The sequence below is a fragment of the Anomaloglossus baeobatrachus genome, chromosome 10 (genome assembly GCF_048569485.1).
Source record: "Anomaloglossus baeobatrachus isolate aAnoBae1 chromosome 10, aAnoBae1.hap1, whole genome shotgun sequence".
NCBI classification, from domain to species: Eukaryota; Metazoa; Chordata; class Amphibia; order Anura; family Aromobatidae; genus Anomaloglossus; species Anomaloglossus baeobatrachus.
The window spans coordinates 32,559,599-32,577,793 of record NC_134362.1 but is presented as its reverse complement, the minus strand read 5'-3'; the positions used below and the strand labels follow the sequence as shown (position 1 = coordinate 32,577,793).

The window sequence follows — 18,195 nt, the reverse complement described above, 5'->3', positions numbered from 1 at the left end:
GTCCGGCATTTCCATGAATTGGGAAATACCGATGTTACGATGTTGTTCCTCGTTCCTGCGGCAGCACACATCGCTGGGTATGAAGCCGCAGGAGCGAGGAACATCTCCTACCTGCATCCTGCGGCTCACGCCGGCTATGCGGAAGGAAGGAGGTGGGCAGGATGTTTACGTTTCACCTGCTGCTATTGGCCGCCTGCTGTGTGACGTCGCTATGATGCCGCACGACCCGCCCCCTTAATAAGGAGGCGGGTCGCCGACCAGAGCGACGTCGCAGGGCAGGTGAGTGCATGTGATGCTGCCGTAGCGATAATGTTCGCTATGGCAGCTATCACCATGATATCGCAGCTGCGACGGGGGCGGGGACTATCGCGCTCGGCATCGCTAGCATCTGCTTGTGATTTCGTAGTGTGCAAAGTGCCCCATACACTTTTTCAGCTATTCTGCCAGAATGCTGAATGGAGAACATCATTTGATGTGACTCTATCCTAAGCACATTTCCCATTGACCATTCTGTTTCGGCGCTGGTGCACAAGCTGATAAAAGTGCACCTCTCATTGGTATGTGCTGCATGCACGAGACAGCTGTTGGCCAAACAAACATATAGCAGACGGCCATTTCTAACGATTACTCCATATACAGCTTTCGGCACAGCTCAATGCCAGTCGCTTTAAATGGGATTCCTCTAGTGGCAATTTATCGCCCCTGAAAACAAAAAGATTGGAAATTGACATGATTATTCTTTCACCCCCCCCCCCCCGCCTCCATTGGGAAAAAATATTTGGTCGATCCGTACCCATACACATTAGATGAACAATTTTCGGTGGACCTGCCGACAGTTTGTGATGTATGGAGGCCTCCTGACTCTCCCCTGCAGGTGATGTTGGGGAACTGAAAGAGCGGGCAGGAGGAATTTCGGCTCCTGATCCTTTTTGTTTTCAGGGGAATTAAGCTATTTCTAGGTAGATGAGAGATTTTGTCTCTAATCCTATTGAAAACGCATGAATGTTCCGCCAAGGTAGAAGCTCATCTGAGTAGAGGAGTCGGGAGAGATAGCAGTCCGCCAAACAAACGTTTGGTCAAGGGCTATCTTGTGTATGACCAGCTTAACCCCCACTAATTCTTTGTTTTCATGAAAGTATAAACCTGTAGATGTGATGCCCATGATCTTTACTGTTTGGTTAGAACTGACCTTATTTTGTCATTTTATGTTACTATTATTTTGCTACACTGTAGGCAAATTGTACGTATCCCTTATATTTACGGTGGTTTGCAATGTAATCTCCTTTACGTGGCGTCAAATGGCATAATAGCACAGCACAAATGTCCAGTATTACTGTCTAAACACTTGCACAGCTTTTTTCTGTTTCAGTAATACCATCTGTGAATTAAAGCAGCAAAGTGATAAAAGGGTTAATGCAGGTTAAATGTGGATGCCATACTGTCTGCCTCATAGCCCATGAAGGATCTGCGTTGGCTCTCAGTTGGAGGACTTTTGTATTAGAGGCTTATATTTAACGAGAGCTCAGGAGTTGGAGACCCTTTGCTCTGGGGGCAGCCCCTTCTCATTTCACAGCAGAGTGCTTCTGTTTATGCTGCTGCTTCATATCTGAACATATGTTACCAACGCGGCTGGATTGTTGGCTCCTCTGTGATTGTCACTCACAACTGTTGATGATGTTTCTGTGATCGATTTAGCCATCTCTAAAGCCGTGTCACTTCTAGAGGATTTTTTTCTATCTTTCAGAAGAAAATAAATTATGTAGTGGTACATTCCACTGCCTTTATTTTTCCCCCTCTAACTACTTTGCCCTGTATATTCTTGTTTGTAGGTCAGTATATCTTAAAGTCCTTTTTTAGGTTTTTACCATTAGGCTGTGTTCACACAGGGCTTTTTTGGAAAGTTTTTCTTCTTTTTTTTTTCTGACCAAAACCTGATCTTGTCGCAGGAAATCTCTTTTGAGTCATCTGCGTTTTTGGTGCGCTTTTAGCATGTTTTTGGTACGTTTTTAAGTGGCGTTTTTGGTGCGTTTTTATTTTTCTTCAATGAAAAAACGTTGCAAAAACGCTGCAAAGAATTGATATGCTCATTCTTTTAAATCTACAGCAAAAACACAGGTACAGTGGAACCTTGGTTTAAGAGTAACTTGGTTTGAGAGCTTTTTGCAAGACCGGCAAAGCTTTTTAAAAATTTGTAACTTGGTTTAAGAGCAATGCTTTGCAATAAGAGCAAATTCCCACCATATACACTTTCGGTTCTGTCCTTTCACCGCGCTCTGACCTTCTCTGGAGGTACCTTTCTGTCTATATGTACTGTTTACTGTGTACAGTATACCATTGCACAGTACAGTATATACTATATAGCATTTCTATCAATTTGCATTTGTGGATACAGTATTGTACTCTTTTGGCTAACCAGTACAGCACATTGCTTATACTGTACTCTCTCACACCAACAATTCTATTGGAAGCTAACGTGCAGTGTAATTTGCTTTATATGTTTTTTTTACTGTACTGTATTTTGCATTAGTGTACTGTAATAATTTTATATGAATACAGTACATTATATTGTATTACTGTAATAAATTTGTATAAATGCAGTAAATATTTTTGGGTTGTGGAACAAATTGTCTGCGTTTCAATTATTTCCTATGGGAAAATTTGCTTTGATATAAGAGTAACTTGGTTTAAGAGCAGAGTCCCGGAACCAATTATGCTCAAAATCCAAGGTTCCACTGTATTTGACAAAACAGTAAGGAAAAAATCTGCAGGTGTTTTGTGTGCATGAGATTTCAGAAATCTCAAAGACTTTGCTGGTACTGTAAAAAGCAGCTTTTTATTAGCATGGCTTTGCATAAAACCATGGCAAATCTGCAGCTAAAAAAACCGCAGCAAAAACTTACCAAAAAAGCCATGTGTGAACATAGCCTTTATATAGGTTTTTATTTTTCAAAAACTTTTGCCATGACATTTTTTGGGGGTAAATTTACATTTATTTATAAAGCTTCATTATATATAACACTATCTACAGAAAGGGAGCATTAACCACGAAATTATTTTGCAAGTCCCAAACCACAAATCTGTGCAATTAATAATACAAATCGCGATATGTAGTGTTTTTCTAAACCCCAACCGCATGCAGCAGAAAAACAACTATGTACAAGTGTTGCCGTTTTTCAAAATGGATTTCACCTTTTGCGATGTGAAGGGTGAAATTGCAATAAAATCCACATTAGGCTATGTTCACTCAGGGCTTTTTTGGAAAGTTTTTTTTCTTGACCAAAACCTGATCTTGTGGCAGGAAATCTCCTTTGAGTCATCTGCGTTTTTGGTGCGTTTTTCGTGCTTCTTTTTTTTTTTTTAGCGGCGTTTTTGGTGCAGATTTGGTTTGCATTTGCTGTTTTTTTTTTTCTACAAAATGAGTTGTATCAATGAACAAATCTGCAGCAAAGAATTGACATGTTCTTTAAAAATCTGACCAAAAACGCAGGTATTTGACAAAACAGTCAAGAAAAAAACCTGAAGTGTTTGTGTGTGTGTGCATGCATGAGATTTCCGAAATCCCATAGACTTTGCTAGGACTGTAAAAAGCTGCTTTTTATTAGCATGGATTTGCATAAAACCAAGGCAAATCTGCAGCTAAAAAACGCAGCAAGAAACTTACCAAAAAAGCCCTGTGTGAACATAGCCCTATTAGACACCTGCAGGTTTGGTATCCTGTTTAAAATATATATGCATTGTATGAGGTCAGTGAATTTTCAATGACCCATAGACTTCTATGGGCAATTTTGCTCCATGACTAAGATGGAAAACCAACATGTCTGTGTTGTTTTTTTTTTTTTTTTTGTGCTCCAGCAAAAGCAATAATGGGTGGATTTGTGTCCTATCTGTAAGGCTATGTGCGCACGTTGCGTAAATTCATGCAGTTACGCTGCGCTTTGTAGCGCAGCGTAACTGCATGCGTCCTGCGTCCCCTGCACAATCTATGGAGATTGTGCAGGGGCCGTGCGCACGTGGCATATTACAACGCAGCGCTTCGGCTACTGCCGAAGCGCTGCGCAAAAAGAAGTGACATGTCACTTCTTCCGTGCGCTTTGCCGGCAGCTCCCGCTCTGTCTATGGCAGGAGCTGCAGGCAGAGCGCACGTTCTCGCCGGCACCATGCGCTTCAGAACGGAGCTTTTCAGCTGCGCTCTGAAGCGCACCTTTTACGGTGCTGGGCTAGTACGCAACGTGTGCACATACCCTAACAAATGGATGTCTGAATGCGGCCTAATCTATTAACGAATATTCCAGAGGATCTGATACTTTGAGAAATGTACAACTAAGAAACCCTGTGTTCAAGAAACCGTGATAAGGCATATTTTGTTATTGGTGATCCTGTCCTGCTTCTTGGCCCCAAGGACTATCTTGATTCTCTATCAAAAATTTTTTTCCCCCTGTTGAATTTTAACTTTACTATTTTTTTTTTTTTAGTTTTTTTTTTAAAAAAAAAAAAAAAAAACCAACAACCTCAAATCCTGCAAATTGGCAGGAAAGCTAGATGCAGGCTACTGAATGGAAATTGGGAAGTAGAAAAGCTCTTATTTCTTTGTAAGATTACTGGCTTGCTCTTCTTACAGATTAACATGAGGGTGATATGCCCACAATGTATTTTAATATCCTGTCTTCTCTGTTCCAGGTTTCTCTTTGTCCAGCGTCCAGGCTTCGGCTTGGAGTACCCAACCGCCACCATTGAGCCCAGTAGTTGGAGCGGCAGCGAAAGTCCTGCCGAAGATATTGAAAGAATGAGCGATTCTGCTGATAAACCCATAGACAATGATGCAGAAGGTGTCTGGAGTCCGGATATTGAGCAGAGCTTTCAGGAAGCGCTCGCTATCTACCCACCATGTGGGAGAAGGAAAATTATACTGTCAGATGAAGGCAAAATGTATGGTAAGTCGCCAGCTGCTGTTTACATCATTGCCAGATTTTGTTTGTGTGCCTGATGGAAAAATGCATTTCAACAAATCATTTGTGTGCTGAGTAATTAAAAAGAATACTCCTGAATCATCAAGGATCTTCTCAGGATACAGGGTCCTGGGGTACGTTTGTGTTATCCTTCTAATGGTTGATCCAAGTAGTTGGCAAGCTACCAGATGTAAGGACACTTGGTGCTCAATGGTTTCATTCTGACTAATCAAAACTAAACCGGAAAGAGACCACAATAATATACTTGCTAAAAAGGGATACTGAGTAGGGATGATCGAATACCTCAAATATTCGGCTTCGCGAATATCTGACAAATAGTTTGCCACTATGCGAATATTCGATGCGCAATGTAAGTCTATGGGAAGCCTGAATAGTTCCGAATAGTTGTTATTCGGATTTCCCATAGACTTACATTGCGTATCGAATATCCGCGAATAGTCGAATATCGGCGAGCTATTCGGCAATTATTAGTGAAGCCGAATATTTGAGGTATTTGATCATCCCTAATACCAAGGACCCAATCCACCGCTGTTCAGGACATGTGTATATCCACTTGGAGTGTATCATAATCTCTGCTTTTATAATTGTACACAGATCATATGGTGACTAAATCCACAAGTGAGACATGTGGTTTTATTTATTTATATTTTGTTTAATTGGGAGGGGGATGGGAATTGATTGCTGGTCTCCAAGTTCTGGTGGGCTAAAATTATGTAAGAACTTGGAAAGAAGATTATTTACTGGGGACCAGTTAGGACCTTTTGTAGACATGGTCCTTCCTTATCTAATTTAGTCTGTAAGGTTGAAGGTAGACTTAAAGGGAACCTGTCAGGTCCAATATAAACCCAGAACCACGAGTAGTTCTGGGTGGATATTGCAAATCCCTGCCTAATCGTCCCTGTATACACTAGCATAGATAAAGAGATCTTTAAAGTATTTCTAAAGATCTCTTACCGTATGCTAATGAGCGAGGGCAGTAGTCCCCTGGGCGTTGCTCCCTTGCTAGTCGCCACCATTAGCATGTTGGTACCCCCCTGTGGGTGTGCTATCATGCTAATGAATATGCAACGTCACAAGAGTATCTCACTTGCCTATCCGCTGCCATCGCCGCCCGACGCTGGATTTTGGCTCCGTGCACATGACCCCGGAGTTTGGGTCATGAGCACTACTTCAGATTGAAGCCAGGACGCGTACACTCCGCTTCATAGTGCGCATGACCGAAACTCCGGGGTCATGCGCACTGAGCCGAAATCCCCCGTTGGACACGATGGCGGCAGAGAGGTGAGTGAGATCATCCTGCGACGCTGCGTATTCATTAGCATGTTAGCACACCCAGAGAGGAGTACTAACATGCTAATGGGGGCGACTGACAAGGGAAGCAACGCCCATGGGGCTACTCTCTCGGTCATTAGCATATGGTAAGAGATCTTTAGAAATACTTTTGCTAAAGATCTCTTTATCTATGCTAGTGTATACAGGGACGATTAGGCAGGGATTAGCAATATGCACCCAGAACTGCTTGAGGTTCCAGGTGCATATTGGACCTGACAGGTTCCCTTTAAGTCCATAAAGTTCAACCCTTAACCTAACCTAACTTGTTGATCCAGAGGAAGGCAAGAACCCCCATATCACACAGTAAGCACCACATTAGGGTAAAAAATTCCTTCCCAACTTCACATACGTAAATTAAACTAGTTCCATGGATCAACGCCCCATCACAGAATCTAGTACACATAACCAATAATATCATATTTTTCAAGAAAGGAATCCAGGCCTCTTTACTTTTAGTAGTGAATCCCACAACATCATGTGGCAGAGTTCCATAGTCTCACTGCTCTTACAGTAAAGAATCTGCATCTGTGATTATGCTTCAACCTCCTTTCCTTTAACTGTAGTGGATGCCTCCTTGTCCCTGTTGCAGGCCTAGGTGTGAAAAGATCATTAGAGAGATCTCTGTGCTGACCCCTCATATATTTGTACATTGTAATAAGATCGCCCCCAAGCCTTCGTTTTTCTAAACTGAATAACCCCAAGTTTAAGAACCTGTCTTGCTACTGCTTTCACCCCATTCCTTTAATAACCTTGGTTGCTCTTCTCTGCACCCACTCTTGTGTGGTCATACAGTAAAGAGAACTTTAAATGGAATAGGACCTGCTTGACCGACACATTATTCAAGGACTAATGGGGCTCTGTCCAGTCTATAGACATCGAATGGCGTAAAGGAGACCTCTGTTCTAGTGAGTGGTCCTAGCATTGACCAGACATTTATCGCATATCCTGCTGTGCATAGGTGATGATTGTCAATTTGTAGGATAAACCCTATACAATGGCTTATTACCCCATAGATGGTCACATCCAAGCACATTAATTCAATGTTAGAGGTTGCTCTGATGAAGATACCAAATAATTTAAAACATTTTTATTCTTTGCCATATTACATTTGTCTACTGCCGCTCTGTCCATGCAAAATGTCACAATAGTTCTGTCCGTAACACTGGAAGCATCAGTTGATCAGTGCAATAAGTCTTTTCCAGATTGTATCAGAGCATTGCATGGTGGAAAGACAGATAAAATACTAAAAGCAAACAAAAACATGACTTTCATCCAAAAGAGCAAAAAATAGTAAAATAAATAATCATGATGCTGCAATAGTTACTCGAAAGCTCTTCTAAATACACCATTGGCCTATGTTTAGTTATCCTCAGGAGCCTTCACTATCATAGCAGAGACGTCTTGTTCATTCTGTGCTCCCTCCACAGACGTCTTGATGCAGGCGGTCATCTTTATTAAAGGGCGACACGTCCGCACTTGTCTGTAATAAATGAGACCTGCTGGAGTGCAGAGGCCACCTCTAACATGAAGGCATTTTCCTTCTATTGTCACATTTTGCATATTACATTTTTTACATTGTGTAACAATAATTATTAGGACGGCAACCTAGTGTCACTTTTTTTTTTTTAATGCTGCAGACATTTTATGCAACCAATTGGTCTCAATTAATGTTTATGGAATCAAAGCTGTGGGCACTTTCTCTATTTTCCTTGTAATGTTGATGTTTAATATAATTATGTCCAAGATTACAGTTTTGCTAATTACAACAGTTCACTTGTATAGGAGTTACCTAAAATCAGGCTCTAAACATAAAGGTTAACTTTCATGATACCTTGAAATGTAGTTGAAGGGATTTTCCACTAATGGACAACCCCTTAAAGGGAGCCTGTCACCAGATTTGGCCCCTATAAGCTGCGGCCACCACCAGTGAGCCCTTCTATATAGCATTCTAGAATACTGCATATAAGAGCCCGGGCTGCTCTGTATAACATAAAAATCACTTTATAATAACTCACCTAAGGGGCGGTGCAGTGCAGACTGGTCAGATGGACGTCTCCGTTTTCTGGTACCGGCCATCTTTGTCCTCCTTCTTCTGAAGCCGGGGGGTGCATGACACGTCCTATGTCATCCACACTCGCCGACATTGAGGTCCTGCGCAGGCACACTTTGATCTACCCTCAGCGGGGCAGATCAAAGTATTGTAGTGCTCCTGCGCTGGACCTCAGTGCCGGCTATTGTGGATGACGTAGGACGTGTCATGCACCCAGGCTTCAGAAGAAGGATGACAAAGATGGCCAAAAGAGGAGACACCAGTCCATCCGACCAGTCTGCACCGCGTCGCCCCTTAGGTGAGTATTATGAAGTGATTTTTACGCTCTACACAGCGACCTGGGCTCTTATATACAGTATTCTGGAATGCTGTATATAAGAGCCCACTGGTGGTGGCCACAGCTTATAGTCGCCAAATCTGGTGACAGTTTCCCTTTAAGTGGTCCAGGGTAGTGAAATGACCAGTTGATACTCTTCTCCTGTATCGGCACTGCTCCTCTGTAGTCGGTGCTGCATCGCTCGCCGGGATCCACATCTGATGGGGGCTGCAGTGAATCAATGGGCCCATTAGCAATGGGTTGTCCAGTAGAGTACAACCCCTTTAATCCAAATACCACCACAACGTACAGTTTTCTTTACAAGACGGTACTATAATGTAGGGTAACGCACCAACTATACCCCGTATCTTATCTTCCTGGAGTCGTGGGAGAAAGAGGAGATACTTTATGTTAACTGCATTAAGATTTCTTTTTGAATGGTTAGAAGAATCTGCACAATATTCGGCAATGTATTGCTCCATTCCTCCCCTCGCTAGAGTAATATGATCACTGTACAGCGTTCACTCCTCGTCATCAGTGTAGCACAAAAAAGGGTCAACCAGTAATCAGCACTTTGCAAAACTCGGGGCCTATGTTCAAATCCAAGCAGTGTGCATCATCCATTCATATACATGCATTGTGTTGCATTTTTGCAGATATATGTATTGATGCAAGCGTGTAGTGTAAGGGTCTTACAGTAGTAATTTTACTTTTAGAATTTTTTTTATTATGGTCATTAAAAGGAATACTATAAGAAGTGGTAACTGGGATTGCATTAGTGGCACGCCGATCTCTTCCAGTAGATGCAGTGTATTTTGGAGGTCGTGGCTGGCATGGATGTGAGGTCGGAGCAAGGCTTAACAGGGGCTGCTCCCATCCAGCATATTGCACTCATCATAAACCCTCCTCTCTCTCATACTAATTAATTCTGGCGCTCTTGCACAGGACTCGTTTCATCCTCCGTGTAGTTTTTGCTCCTCAATAAGTAACAGTAGGAGATTGAAGAGAAAACTAGCACAGAGTGCAAGGGGGAAAGCAGATGGTACTGCGGCTGCCACCAGCTGTGCTCCCTCCCTCCCACTCCCCCCACCTCCAGTGCTGGCTGGATGATGTAATGGAAAGACGGACCCCCCTCCCCTGCTCCTGCTCTGGTGTGCAGGCTCTTCCAGGCTGTCAGTGTAGACTGGAAGCAGCAGCAATCCTCCAGGCTTTTAGTTTGCAGCTGTCATGTGACCTCAACAGCCAAATGGAACATAATGTCTGGAAAAAAAAAAATAGCCTTGTGCTGATGCTTCTCAGCTGCTCTTGGCAGAAAGTTTGTAGGCCCTGGTTTCCTGCCGGATTGCAAGATCCTAGAGATTAACAGATCTCTGCTCTTCCACATTTTGATTTGTGATTAAAATCGAGCAGAACTGTTCCAGTGCCCGTACTGATAAAAAAAAATAAATAAATCCAAAGGTTCTTGGGAAGTGTAAAATACACTGCATAGAAGTACAATTACTGCTATTACATGGGTCTATCACCAGTCTTGGATAATGTTTAGGAGGTGCAGGTTTTTCAAAATCCTCTACAAAATCTGCTTGGAAAAACTCTTCCTATTTAGGCTACATGCGCGCTGCATCTTTTTGTGTTCACAAACTGCAGCCAAAACTGCATCCAAAACTGCACGTTGTCAGAGAGAGCCTGGAAATGTCACAAAAAATGCTTGTAAGGCTATGTGCGCACTAGGCGTTTTTTTCACGCTGCGTTTTTATGTGCGTTTTTGTCTAAAAAACGCACCCGCGGCTAAAAAAACGCGGCAAAAACGCATGCGTTTTTGCCGCGATTTGGTGCGTTTTTTGCTGCGTTTTTACTCACTGCGTTTTTAATCAGTGCACAATGCCATTAAAGATTGTTGATGAAAAAAAAAAAAAGGTCTGATGTCATTTCCTTCTTCAAAATGTTCATTGTATGCAGGAGAGCAGACAGCTGCAGAACTAGTGTATGCAGGAGAGCAGACAGCAGCTGCAGAACTACAAGTCTCAGCATCCTCCATTCACTAGTGTATGCAGGAGAGCAGACAGCAGCTGCAGAACTACAAGTCTCAGCATCCTCCATTCACTAGTGTATGCAGGAGAGCAGACAGCAGCTGCAGAACTACAAGTCTCAGCATCCTCCATTCACTAGTGTATGCAGGAGAGCAGACAGCAGCTGCAGAACTACAAGTCTCAGCATCCTCCATTCACTAGTGTATGCAGGAGAGCAGACAGCAGCTGCAGAACTACAAGGCTCAGCATCCTCCATTCACTAGTGTATGCAGGAGAGCAGACAGAAGCTGCAGAACTACAAGGCTCAGCATCCTCCTTCCAGGACTGTATGCAGTTTTTTGCCCAAAAAGAAAAAAAAAATGACATGGGCTTCGCCATATTTTTGTATGCTAGCCGGGTACAGCAGGCAGGTACGGGCTGCCCCCAACCCCCAGCTGCCTATTTGTACCCGGCTGGGAGCCAAAAATATAGAGAAGCCCTTTTTTTTAATTATTTCATGAAATAATTAAAAAAAAAAAAAATGACGTGGGCTTCGCCTAATTTTTGAGTCCAGCCGGGTACAACTAGGCAGCTGGGGATTGGAATCCACAGTGCAGGGTGCCCATGCTTTCTGGGCACCCCCACTGCGAATTGCAGTCCGCAGCCACCCCAGAAAATGGCGCTTTCATAGAAGCGCCATCTTCTGGCGCTGTATCCAACTCTTCTAGCTGCCCTGGTGACGGGTGGCTAGCTAGGTAATAATGGAGTTAGGGCTAGCTGTATATTATCAGCTAGCCCTAAGCCCGAAATTCATGGTGTCACGCCAATATTAGACATGGCCACCATGAATTTCTAGTAATGATAAAAAAAAAACACAACACACAGAAAAATATTTTTATTAGAAATAAAACACAACACAATTAGTGACTCCATCTTTATTGAAATAAACCCCCCTCCGCAGTAATCCTGGGTCAGGGTCCCGCGCCGTCCAATCAGGATCCAATATCATCTGATCGGTTTGCTGGAAGGCAAAGCGATCAGATGATGTGTCAGGATCAAGTGCCTGAATCACATCACACATCAGCTGATTGTATAAAAGCCGGTTATACAATCAGCTGATGCATCAGTAGAAAAAAAAAAAAAAAATAATACTCACTTATGTGCTGTGGTGATTACCGGCAGCTCCTGGAGCGATCGATTGGACAGGAGTCTGATCCTATACGATCGCTGCCGGAGCTGCCGGTAATCAGCTGATGAAGTCCCCTGACGGCAGGATCAGCTGATAGCCGGCCGGGCGCGAAAAAGCCGGCGACACCGCTATCAGCTGATGCGTCAGGTGACTGCATCAGGTGATCAGCGCCAGGTCCTGCAAGCAAGGTCCTGCCCCGGGGAGACTGCACACAGAGCGGCGGGACCGGGAGGAGCTGGGAGCGGGCATGGCACCGGGACCCTGCGGACAGGTGAGTATATGACATTTTTTTTTTTCTACTGTTCACTTTGGTTTTCGCCGCTGCCTCCACCTCCCGCCCAGACATGGCGCCGCACGGAGCTGACGTGCACAGGACGGGAGGTGGACGCAGCGGTGACGGTACCGGGAGGATTCACGCTTCTGTGTTTACCAACAGAAGGAATCCTCTTCCTGTACACGTCACTGTACTGCCCACCCCTTGCGTTTATAGCTGCGTTTTTAGTCATAGAAACGCGGCTATATGCGTTATTCATTGCGTTTTTAACATCTCATTGAATTCAATGAGTGAAAAACGCAGTGAAAAACGCAGAAATAATTGACATGCTGCGTTTTTGTGGTCACCACAAAAACGCAGCTAAAAAAAAACGCTGTGTGAGGACAGCACTTCTGAAAACCCATTGACATTGCTGGGGAAGCAATGTCACTGCGTTTTCAGCACAAAAACGCGGTAAAAAACGCCGCTAAAAACGCGGCAAAAACGCCTAGTGCGCACATAGCCTAATTGTAGGTGCGTTTTCGGTGCTTTTTCAGTGCGTTTTTCACAACATGCGTTTATGTTGACAAACGCAGGAAGAATGAACATGCTGCATTTTTTTCCCCACAAACTTTTGATAAATAAATCGCTGACAAACTGCAATGTGCGCACAGCAAATCTGAATTCTCATAGACTTTGCTGGGAAGTCAAATGTCAGAAAGTTCTGACAACAAAACTGCAGCCAAAACCGTGGCAAAAAACGCAGCGTGCGCATGTAGCCTTAGGCCTTGTGCGCACTAGGCGTTTTTGCCGCGTTTTTAGCGGCGTTTTTTTACCGCGTTTTTGTGCTGAAAACGCAGTGACATTGCTTCCCCAGCAATGTCAATGGGTTTTCAGAAGTGCTGTCTGCACACAGCATTTTTTTTTAGCTGCGTTTTTGTGGTGACCACAAAAACGCAGCATGTCAATTATTTCTGCGTTTTTCACTGCGTTTTTCACCCATTGAGTTCAATGAGATGTTCAAAAACGCAATGAAAAAGGCACATTGCAAATATAGCTGCGTTTCTATGACTAAAAACGCAGCTATAAACGCAAGGGGTGGGTACTACAGTGACGTGTACAGGAAGAGGATTCCTTCTGTTGGTAAACACAGAAGCATGAATCCTCCCGGTACCGTCACCGCTGCGTCCACCTTCCGTCCTGTGCATGTCAGCTCCGTGCGGCGCCATGTCTGGGCGGGAGGTGGAGGCAGCGGCGAAAACAAAAGTGAACAGTAGAAAAAAAAAAAGTCATATATACTCACCTGTCTGCGTCTGCAGGGTCCCGGTGCCATGTCTGCTCCTGTCCCGGTCCCGCCGCTCCGGCTGTGTGCAGTCTCCCCGGGGCAGGACCTTGCTTGCAGGACCTGGCGGTGGATCACCTGATGCAGTCACCTGACGCATCAGCTGATCGTAATTCTCGCGGTGTCGCCCGGCCGGCTATCAGCTGATCCTGCCGTCAGGGGACTTCATCAGCTGATTACCGGCAGCTCCAGCAGCGATCGGACGGGATCAGACTCTCATCCGATCGCTGCAAGAGCTGCCGGTAATCAGCACATAAGTGAGTATGTATTTTTTTATTTTTTTTTTGCACTGATGCATCAGCTGATTGTATAATTGGCTTTTATACAATCAGCTGATGTGTGATGTGATTCAGGCACTTGATCCTGACACATCATCTGATCGCTTTGCCTTCCAGCAAACCGATCAGATGATATTGGATCCAGATTGGACGGCGCGGGACCCTGACCCAGGATTACTGCGGAGGGGGGGTTTATTTCAATAAAGATGGAGTCACTAATTGTGTTGTGTTTTATTTCTAATAAAAATTTTTTTCTGTGTGTTGTTTTTTTTTTTTTTATCATTACTAGAAATTCATGGTGGCCATGTCTAATATTGGCGTGACACCATGAATTTCGGGCTTAGGGCTAGCTGATAATATACAGCTAGCCCTAACTCCATTATTACCTAGCTAGCCACCCGGCATCAGGGCAGCTAGAAGAGTTGGATACAGCGCCAGAAGATGGCGCTTCTATGAAAGCGCCATTTTCTGGGGTGGCTGCGGACTGCAATTCGCAGTGGGGGTGCCCAGAGATCTTGGGCACCCTGCACTGCGGATTCCAATCCCCAGCTGCCTAGTTGTACCCGGCTGGACTCAAAAATTAGGCGAAGCCCACGTCATGTTTTTTTTTAATTATTTCATGAAATTCATGAAATAATTAAAAAAAAAGGGCTTCTCTATATTTTTGGTTCCCAGCCGGGTACAAATAGGCAGCTGGGGGTTGGGGGCAGCCCGTACCTGCCTGCTGTACCCGGCTAGCATACAAAAATATGGCGAAGCCCATGTCATTTTTTTTTTCTTTTTGGGCAAAAAACTGCATACACTAGTGAATGGAGGATGCTGAGCCTTGTAGTTCTGCAGCTGCTGTCTGCTCTCCTGCATACACTAGTTCTGCAGCTGTCTGCTCTCCTGCATACAATGAACATTTTGAAGAAGGAAATGACATCAGACCTTTTTTTTTTTTTTTTTTCATCAACAATCTTTAATGGCATTGTGCACTGATTAAAAACGCAGTGAGCAAAAACGCAGCAAAAAAACGCACCAAATCGCGGCAAAAACGCATGCGTTTTTGCCGCGTTTTTTTAGCCGTGGGTGCGTTTTTTGAGACAAAAACGCACATAAAAACGCAGCGTGAAAAAAACGCCTAGTGCGCACATACCCTTATTTCTCTAGCAAACCCACTTTACTGCACATATGAATATTTTTTTTTTAGCGCTTATTTTCCTCTGAGGCTACATTCCCACTGAGTATTCAGTGTTTTTTTTTTTTTTTTTTTTTTTATTTTGCAACATGTCTGAACCGAATTATAGCTTGCATTTTATTTTTTTCATTACACTTTTTTTTAAAAACATGTTTAAGGCTCTGTTCACGCTAGAAAAAGAATTTTTCTCAAGAAATTTCGAGAGTCTGAAAGATTAGCGCACTTGTGGTCAAAAAACTCACCAATAACACCCCGAAAACCGCTTGCGTTTTTACTGCAGTTTTCTGTTTTTGATGCGTTTTTGTTGCGTTTTTTCCGCAGGTTGGTCCCTGCGTTTTTTTACCATTATCTATGGCAAAAAAACGCAGGTACCTGCAGAAAAGAAGTGACATGCACATTCTTTTTCTCAAGAAATTCTGCAGAAAGAATGTTCTTGGGAATAAAACGCAGTGTGCGCACAGCTATTTTTTTTCCCATAGGTTTTGCTGGGGAATTTCTGCAGAAAAGTTACAACCATTTTCTCAAGAAATTTCTGCAGCAAAAACGAACCCCCCCCCCCCCCAAAAAAAAAAACCGCAGTGTGTGAACAAGGCCTTATATCACTTTTTTTTTTTCTCTTGTTGGTATGTCGTGCTTACAATTAAGCTTTGTTTGTGATACTTCCTGGTATTTGGAAAAAAAACAACCCAAAAAGACGCTTTTTCTGAAGTATTTTGCGCTTGAAAAACATAAGACATCCTATATTGGCAAGGCACTCTCCTCAAGGGGAAATGTTCCTCCTTAGACCCGAAAACAAAAACTGTATTGAACAATGTCTCATAATTAGTTTGCTTTTATAATTCTTACAAGAAAGAGCACACATTTCTGGGGGCCGGGGGTTACTTAAACATCCCTTTAAACCGCGCTGTTCATCTTTACATCAGATCCACAAGGATTTATTGAGAAACTAGTGAACCACATGCACCCCTTATAAAACATGGGACTTCCTTCTAAAGATGATTTCTCCCCCACCACCCCACCCGATTTCATTCATTTTTGCATGTGTAAATATGCTGTTCTCCGGCGCAGGAGGATGTACCACCTGTCCAGAGGAGATAATGAGTTGTGTGCAAAGGTTGTCGAAAAACAGGCACTCCAGACCCAACGCAAAGTCAGTGCCATCTGTGATTGCACTGTCTGTTCTGTATAGATGATGATCGCCCTGTAATTCAGAGGTTGGTTTTACTTTATTTGCTCTCATCCTGTAGACCAGGTCAGATAGAATGGGTGCAAGACTAGACGTTTCTAGCATTGCACATCCTTGCACTACATGCTACATTCATTTGCATTTCTACCTTAAGGCCCTGTGCGCACTTACCGTTTTTTCCCGCGGATTTCCTGCGGTTTTGCTGCATGTTTCGCTGCAGAAAATGTTCATAACATCTCTGCAGTGATTCACCAGCAAAACCTATGGGGAAAAAAAATGCGGATCGCCGCCATTAACTCCAGGCTTGATCATGGCAGCGTCTATGTGACAGCTGACATGATCAACCCGTAAGTAAAGTGAAAAAACACACACACCGAAAAATCCTTTATTGTAAATAAAACACAAATAAGCCTCCTCGTTCACCCTTTTATTAACCCCTCCGAAACACACCGCTCCGGCGTAATCCACGTCCTCCGATGCTTGCATCCAGCCGCGACTGACACACAGCGCTGAATGGAGCCTCGCAGCGAGACAGCAGAGGTAACCACAGGGCATTTCCCACGCCGGTAATGTGAACTCACATTACCGCTCGGGAGAACTGCAGCTGTGACGCCCTGGGCAAGCCAGGGGGTCAAAGGTCATCACACCACCACACCCTACACCCCAGTTAGGAACATCACAGCTAACCAAAATCCTTGTTGCCTTCCTCCAGAGGCTGATGTTCACACCAGGGGGTAGGCCAGGCGGTTGGCTCCGCCCACCGAGGAGGACACAGCTCTGGAGGCGGGAAGAAACCAGGCAGTTTAGCCCAGGCAGGGCTTGAGTGAGGAGTAAACAAGTAGAACGGTTAAGAAAAGTTAGGGAAAGGAGGAGGAAGTGGAAGGAGGTGAAGTGCTACAGGAGCAAAGGAGAAAACTGCAGAAAAGGAGTAAAAGTGACAGTAAGAAGGCCTGAAGTTGGTCCAGCTGTGTGCAGGACAGAGTCAGCAAGGTCAGCAACGGCTGTGATTGTCCGGAGGGGTGACTGTTTAGAAGTTCCTGGAAGGACCGCGGACGGGTGGTGGCCCGGCGGTCTGGAGCAGTGTACAAAGGACAGTCAGCACCAGGGCAGGGGCCTCTCGGACCCCGGCAAGGCTAGGAGTCGCCATAATTTGCCAAATCCGTCAGTGAAGGGGACGGCTGTCTCCCAACAACCAAGTCCCGATTGAAGGCAACAGCCCAACCATTACAGTAGAGACACCGCCACCGCCAGGGCACCAGTTTCTAAGGGCCAGCGCCTGCGGGCAAAGAGGAGAGCTCCTCCGGTCCAGCTTGAAGCCGGGGAGCGGGTTACCGGTGGGAACCCATCGAGACCATCAACAACATTAGGTGCAGGACAAAGGGACATCACCGTCACCTACTGGGGAAAGCAAGTGCAGCCGTCCGTGGGAACCGTCTTTCCAGCCGTGTGTTTTACCGAGAACTGTGTCAACGTCTCAGGCTGAGTGAGTACCACAGTGCCGCAAGGCACAGCGCTGCCCCCGCGTCCCTGCGCCCACCAAGCCCTGCATCTCCCACCTCACCACTGGGCCCCGGGATCACCAACCCCTACCCACGGAGGGGCAACACAACAACTGGCTGCTCCATACCATCACTCCCGGGATCCCCATACAGAGCAGCGGTGGTGTCAACAAATCGCCACAACTGTGGGTGGCGTCACGGACAATAGACTATATCCCAAAACCCAATCCCCTTTCACTCACGGGCAAGGAGCGCCGCTCGAGAACCCCCGGGATCCGGCCCACCGCTCGAGCCACCACTGAGCAGCAGCAGCCGGACCCGAGCAGAGGGGGTGAGCGCAGTGCTGACACCCTCCTCCCCGCCCGCGACAACTTGGCGTCACGAACAGGATCTTACCGCTCTGCCGTCTGGTAGAGGTGCGCCTTGTTACCGCCGGAGGTGTCCGGCAGAAAAATTTCAGAAGCCGCCATCTTTGGCGCGAAAAGTTCCCGCTCGAGCGTCTTCTCGAGTAGTGGAGGCGCGAAGGCCAAAACTCCGCCCCAAGAGAGGAGGGGCCGGAAAGAGCTAAGGGGGACGCGATAGCGGCTGGATGCATGT

General features: G+C 45.0%; 1 protein-coding gene across 2 annotated transcripts in view; it reads left to right on the top strand.

The window, feature by feature from the left end:
* The window catches only part of TEAD1 (TEA domain transcription factor 1), a 230,967-nt gene that overhangs the window by 66,394 nt on the left and 146,378 nt on the right, over positions 1 to 18,195 (top strand). For both annotated transcript variants that reach the window (XM_075325658.1, XM_075325657.1), the window contains exon 2: positions 4,678 to 4,931. In XM_075325658.1, coding sequence (XP_075181773.1) covers positions 4,784 to 4,931 — 148 coding nt within the window. In that variant the 5' untranslated portion in view covers positions 4,678 to 4,783. The remainder of the gene's footprint in view (positions 1 to 4,677; positions 4,932 to 18,195) is intronic.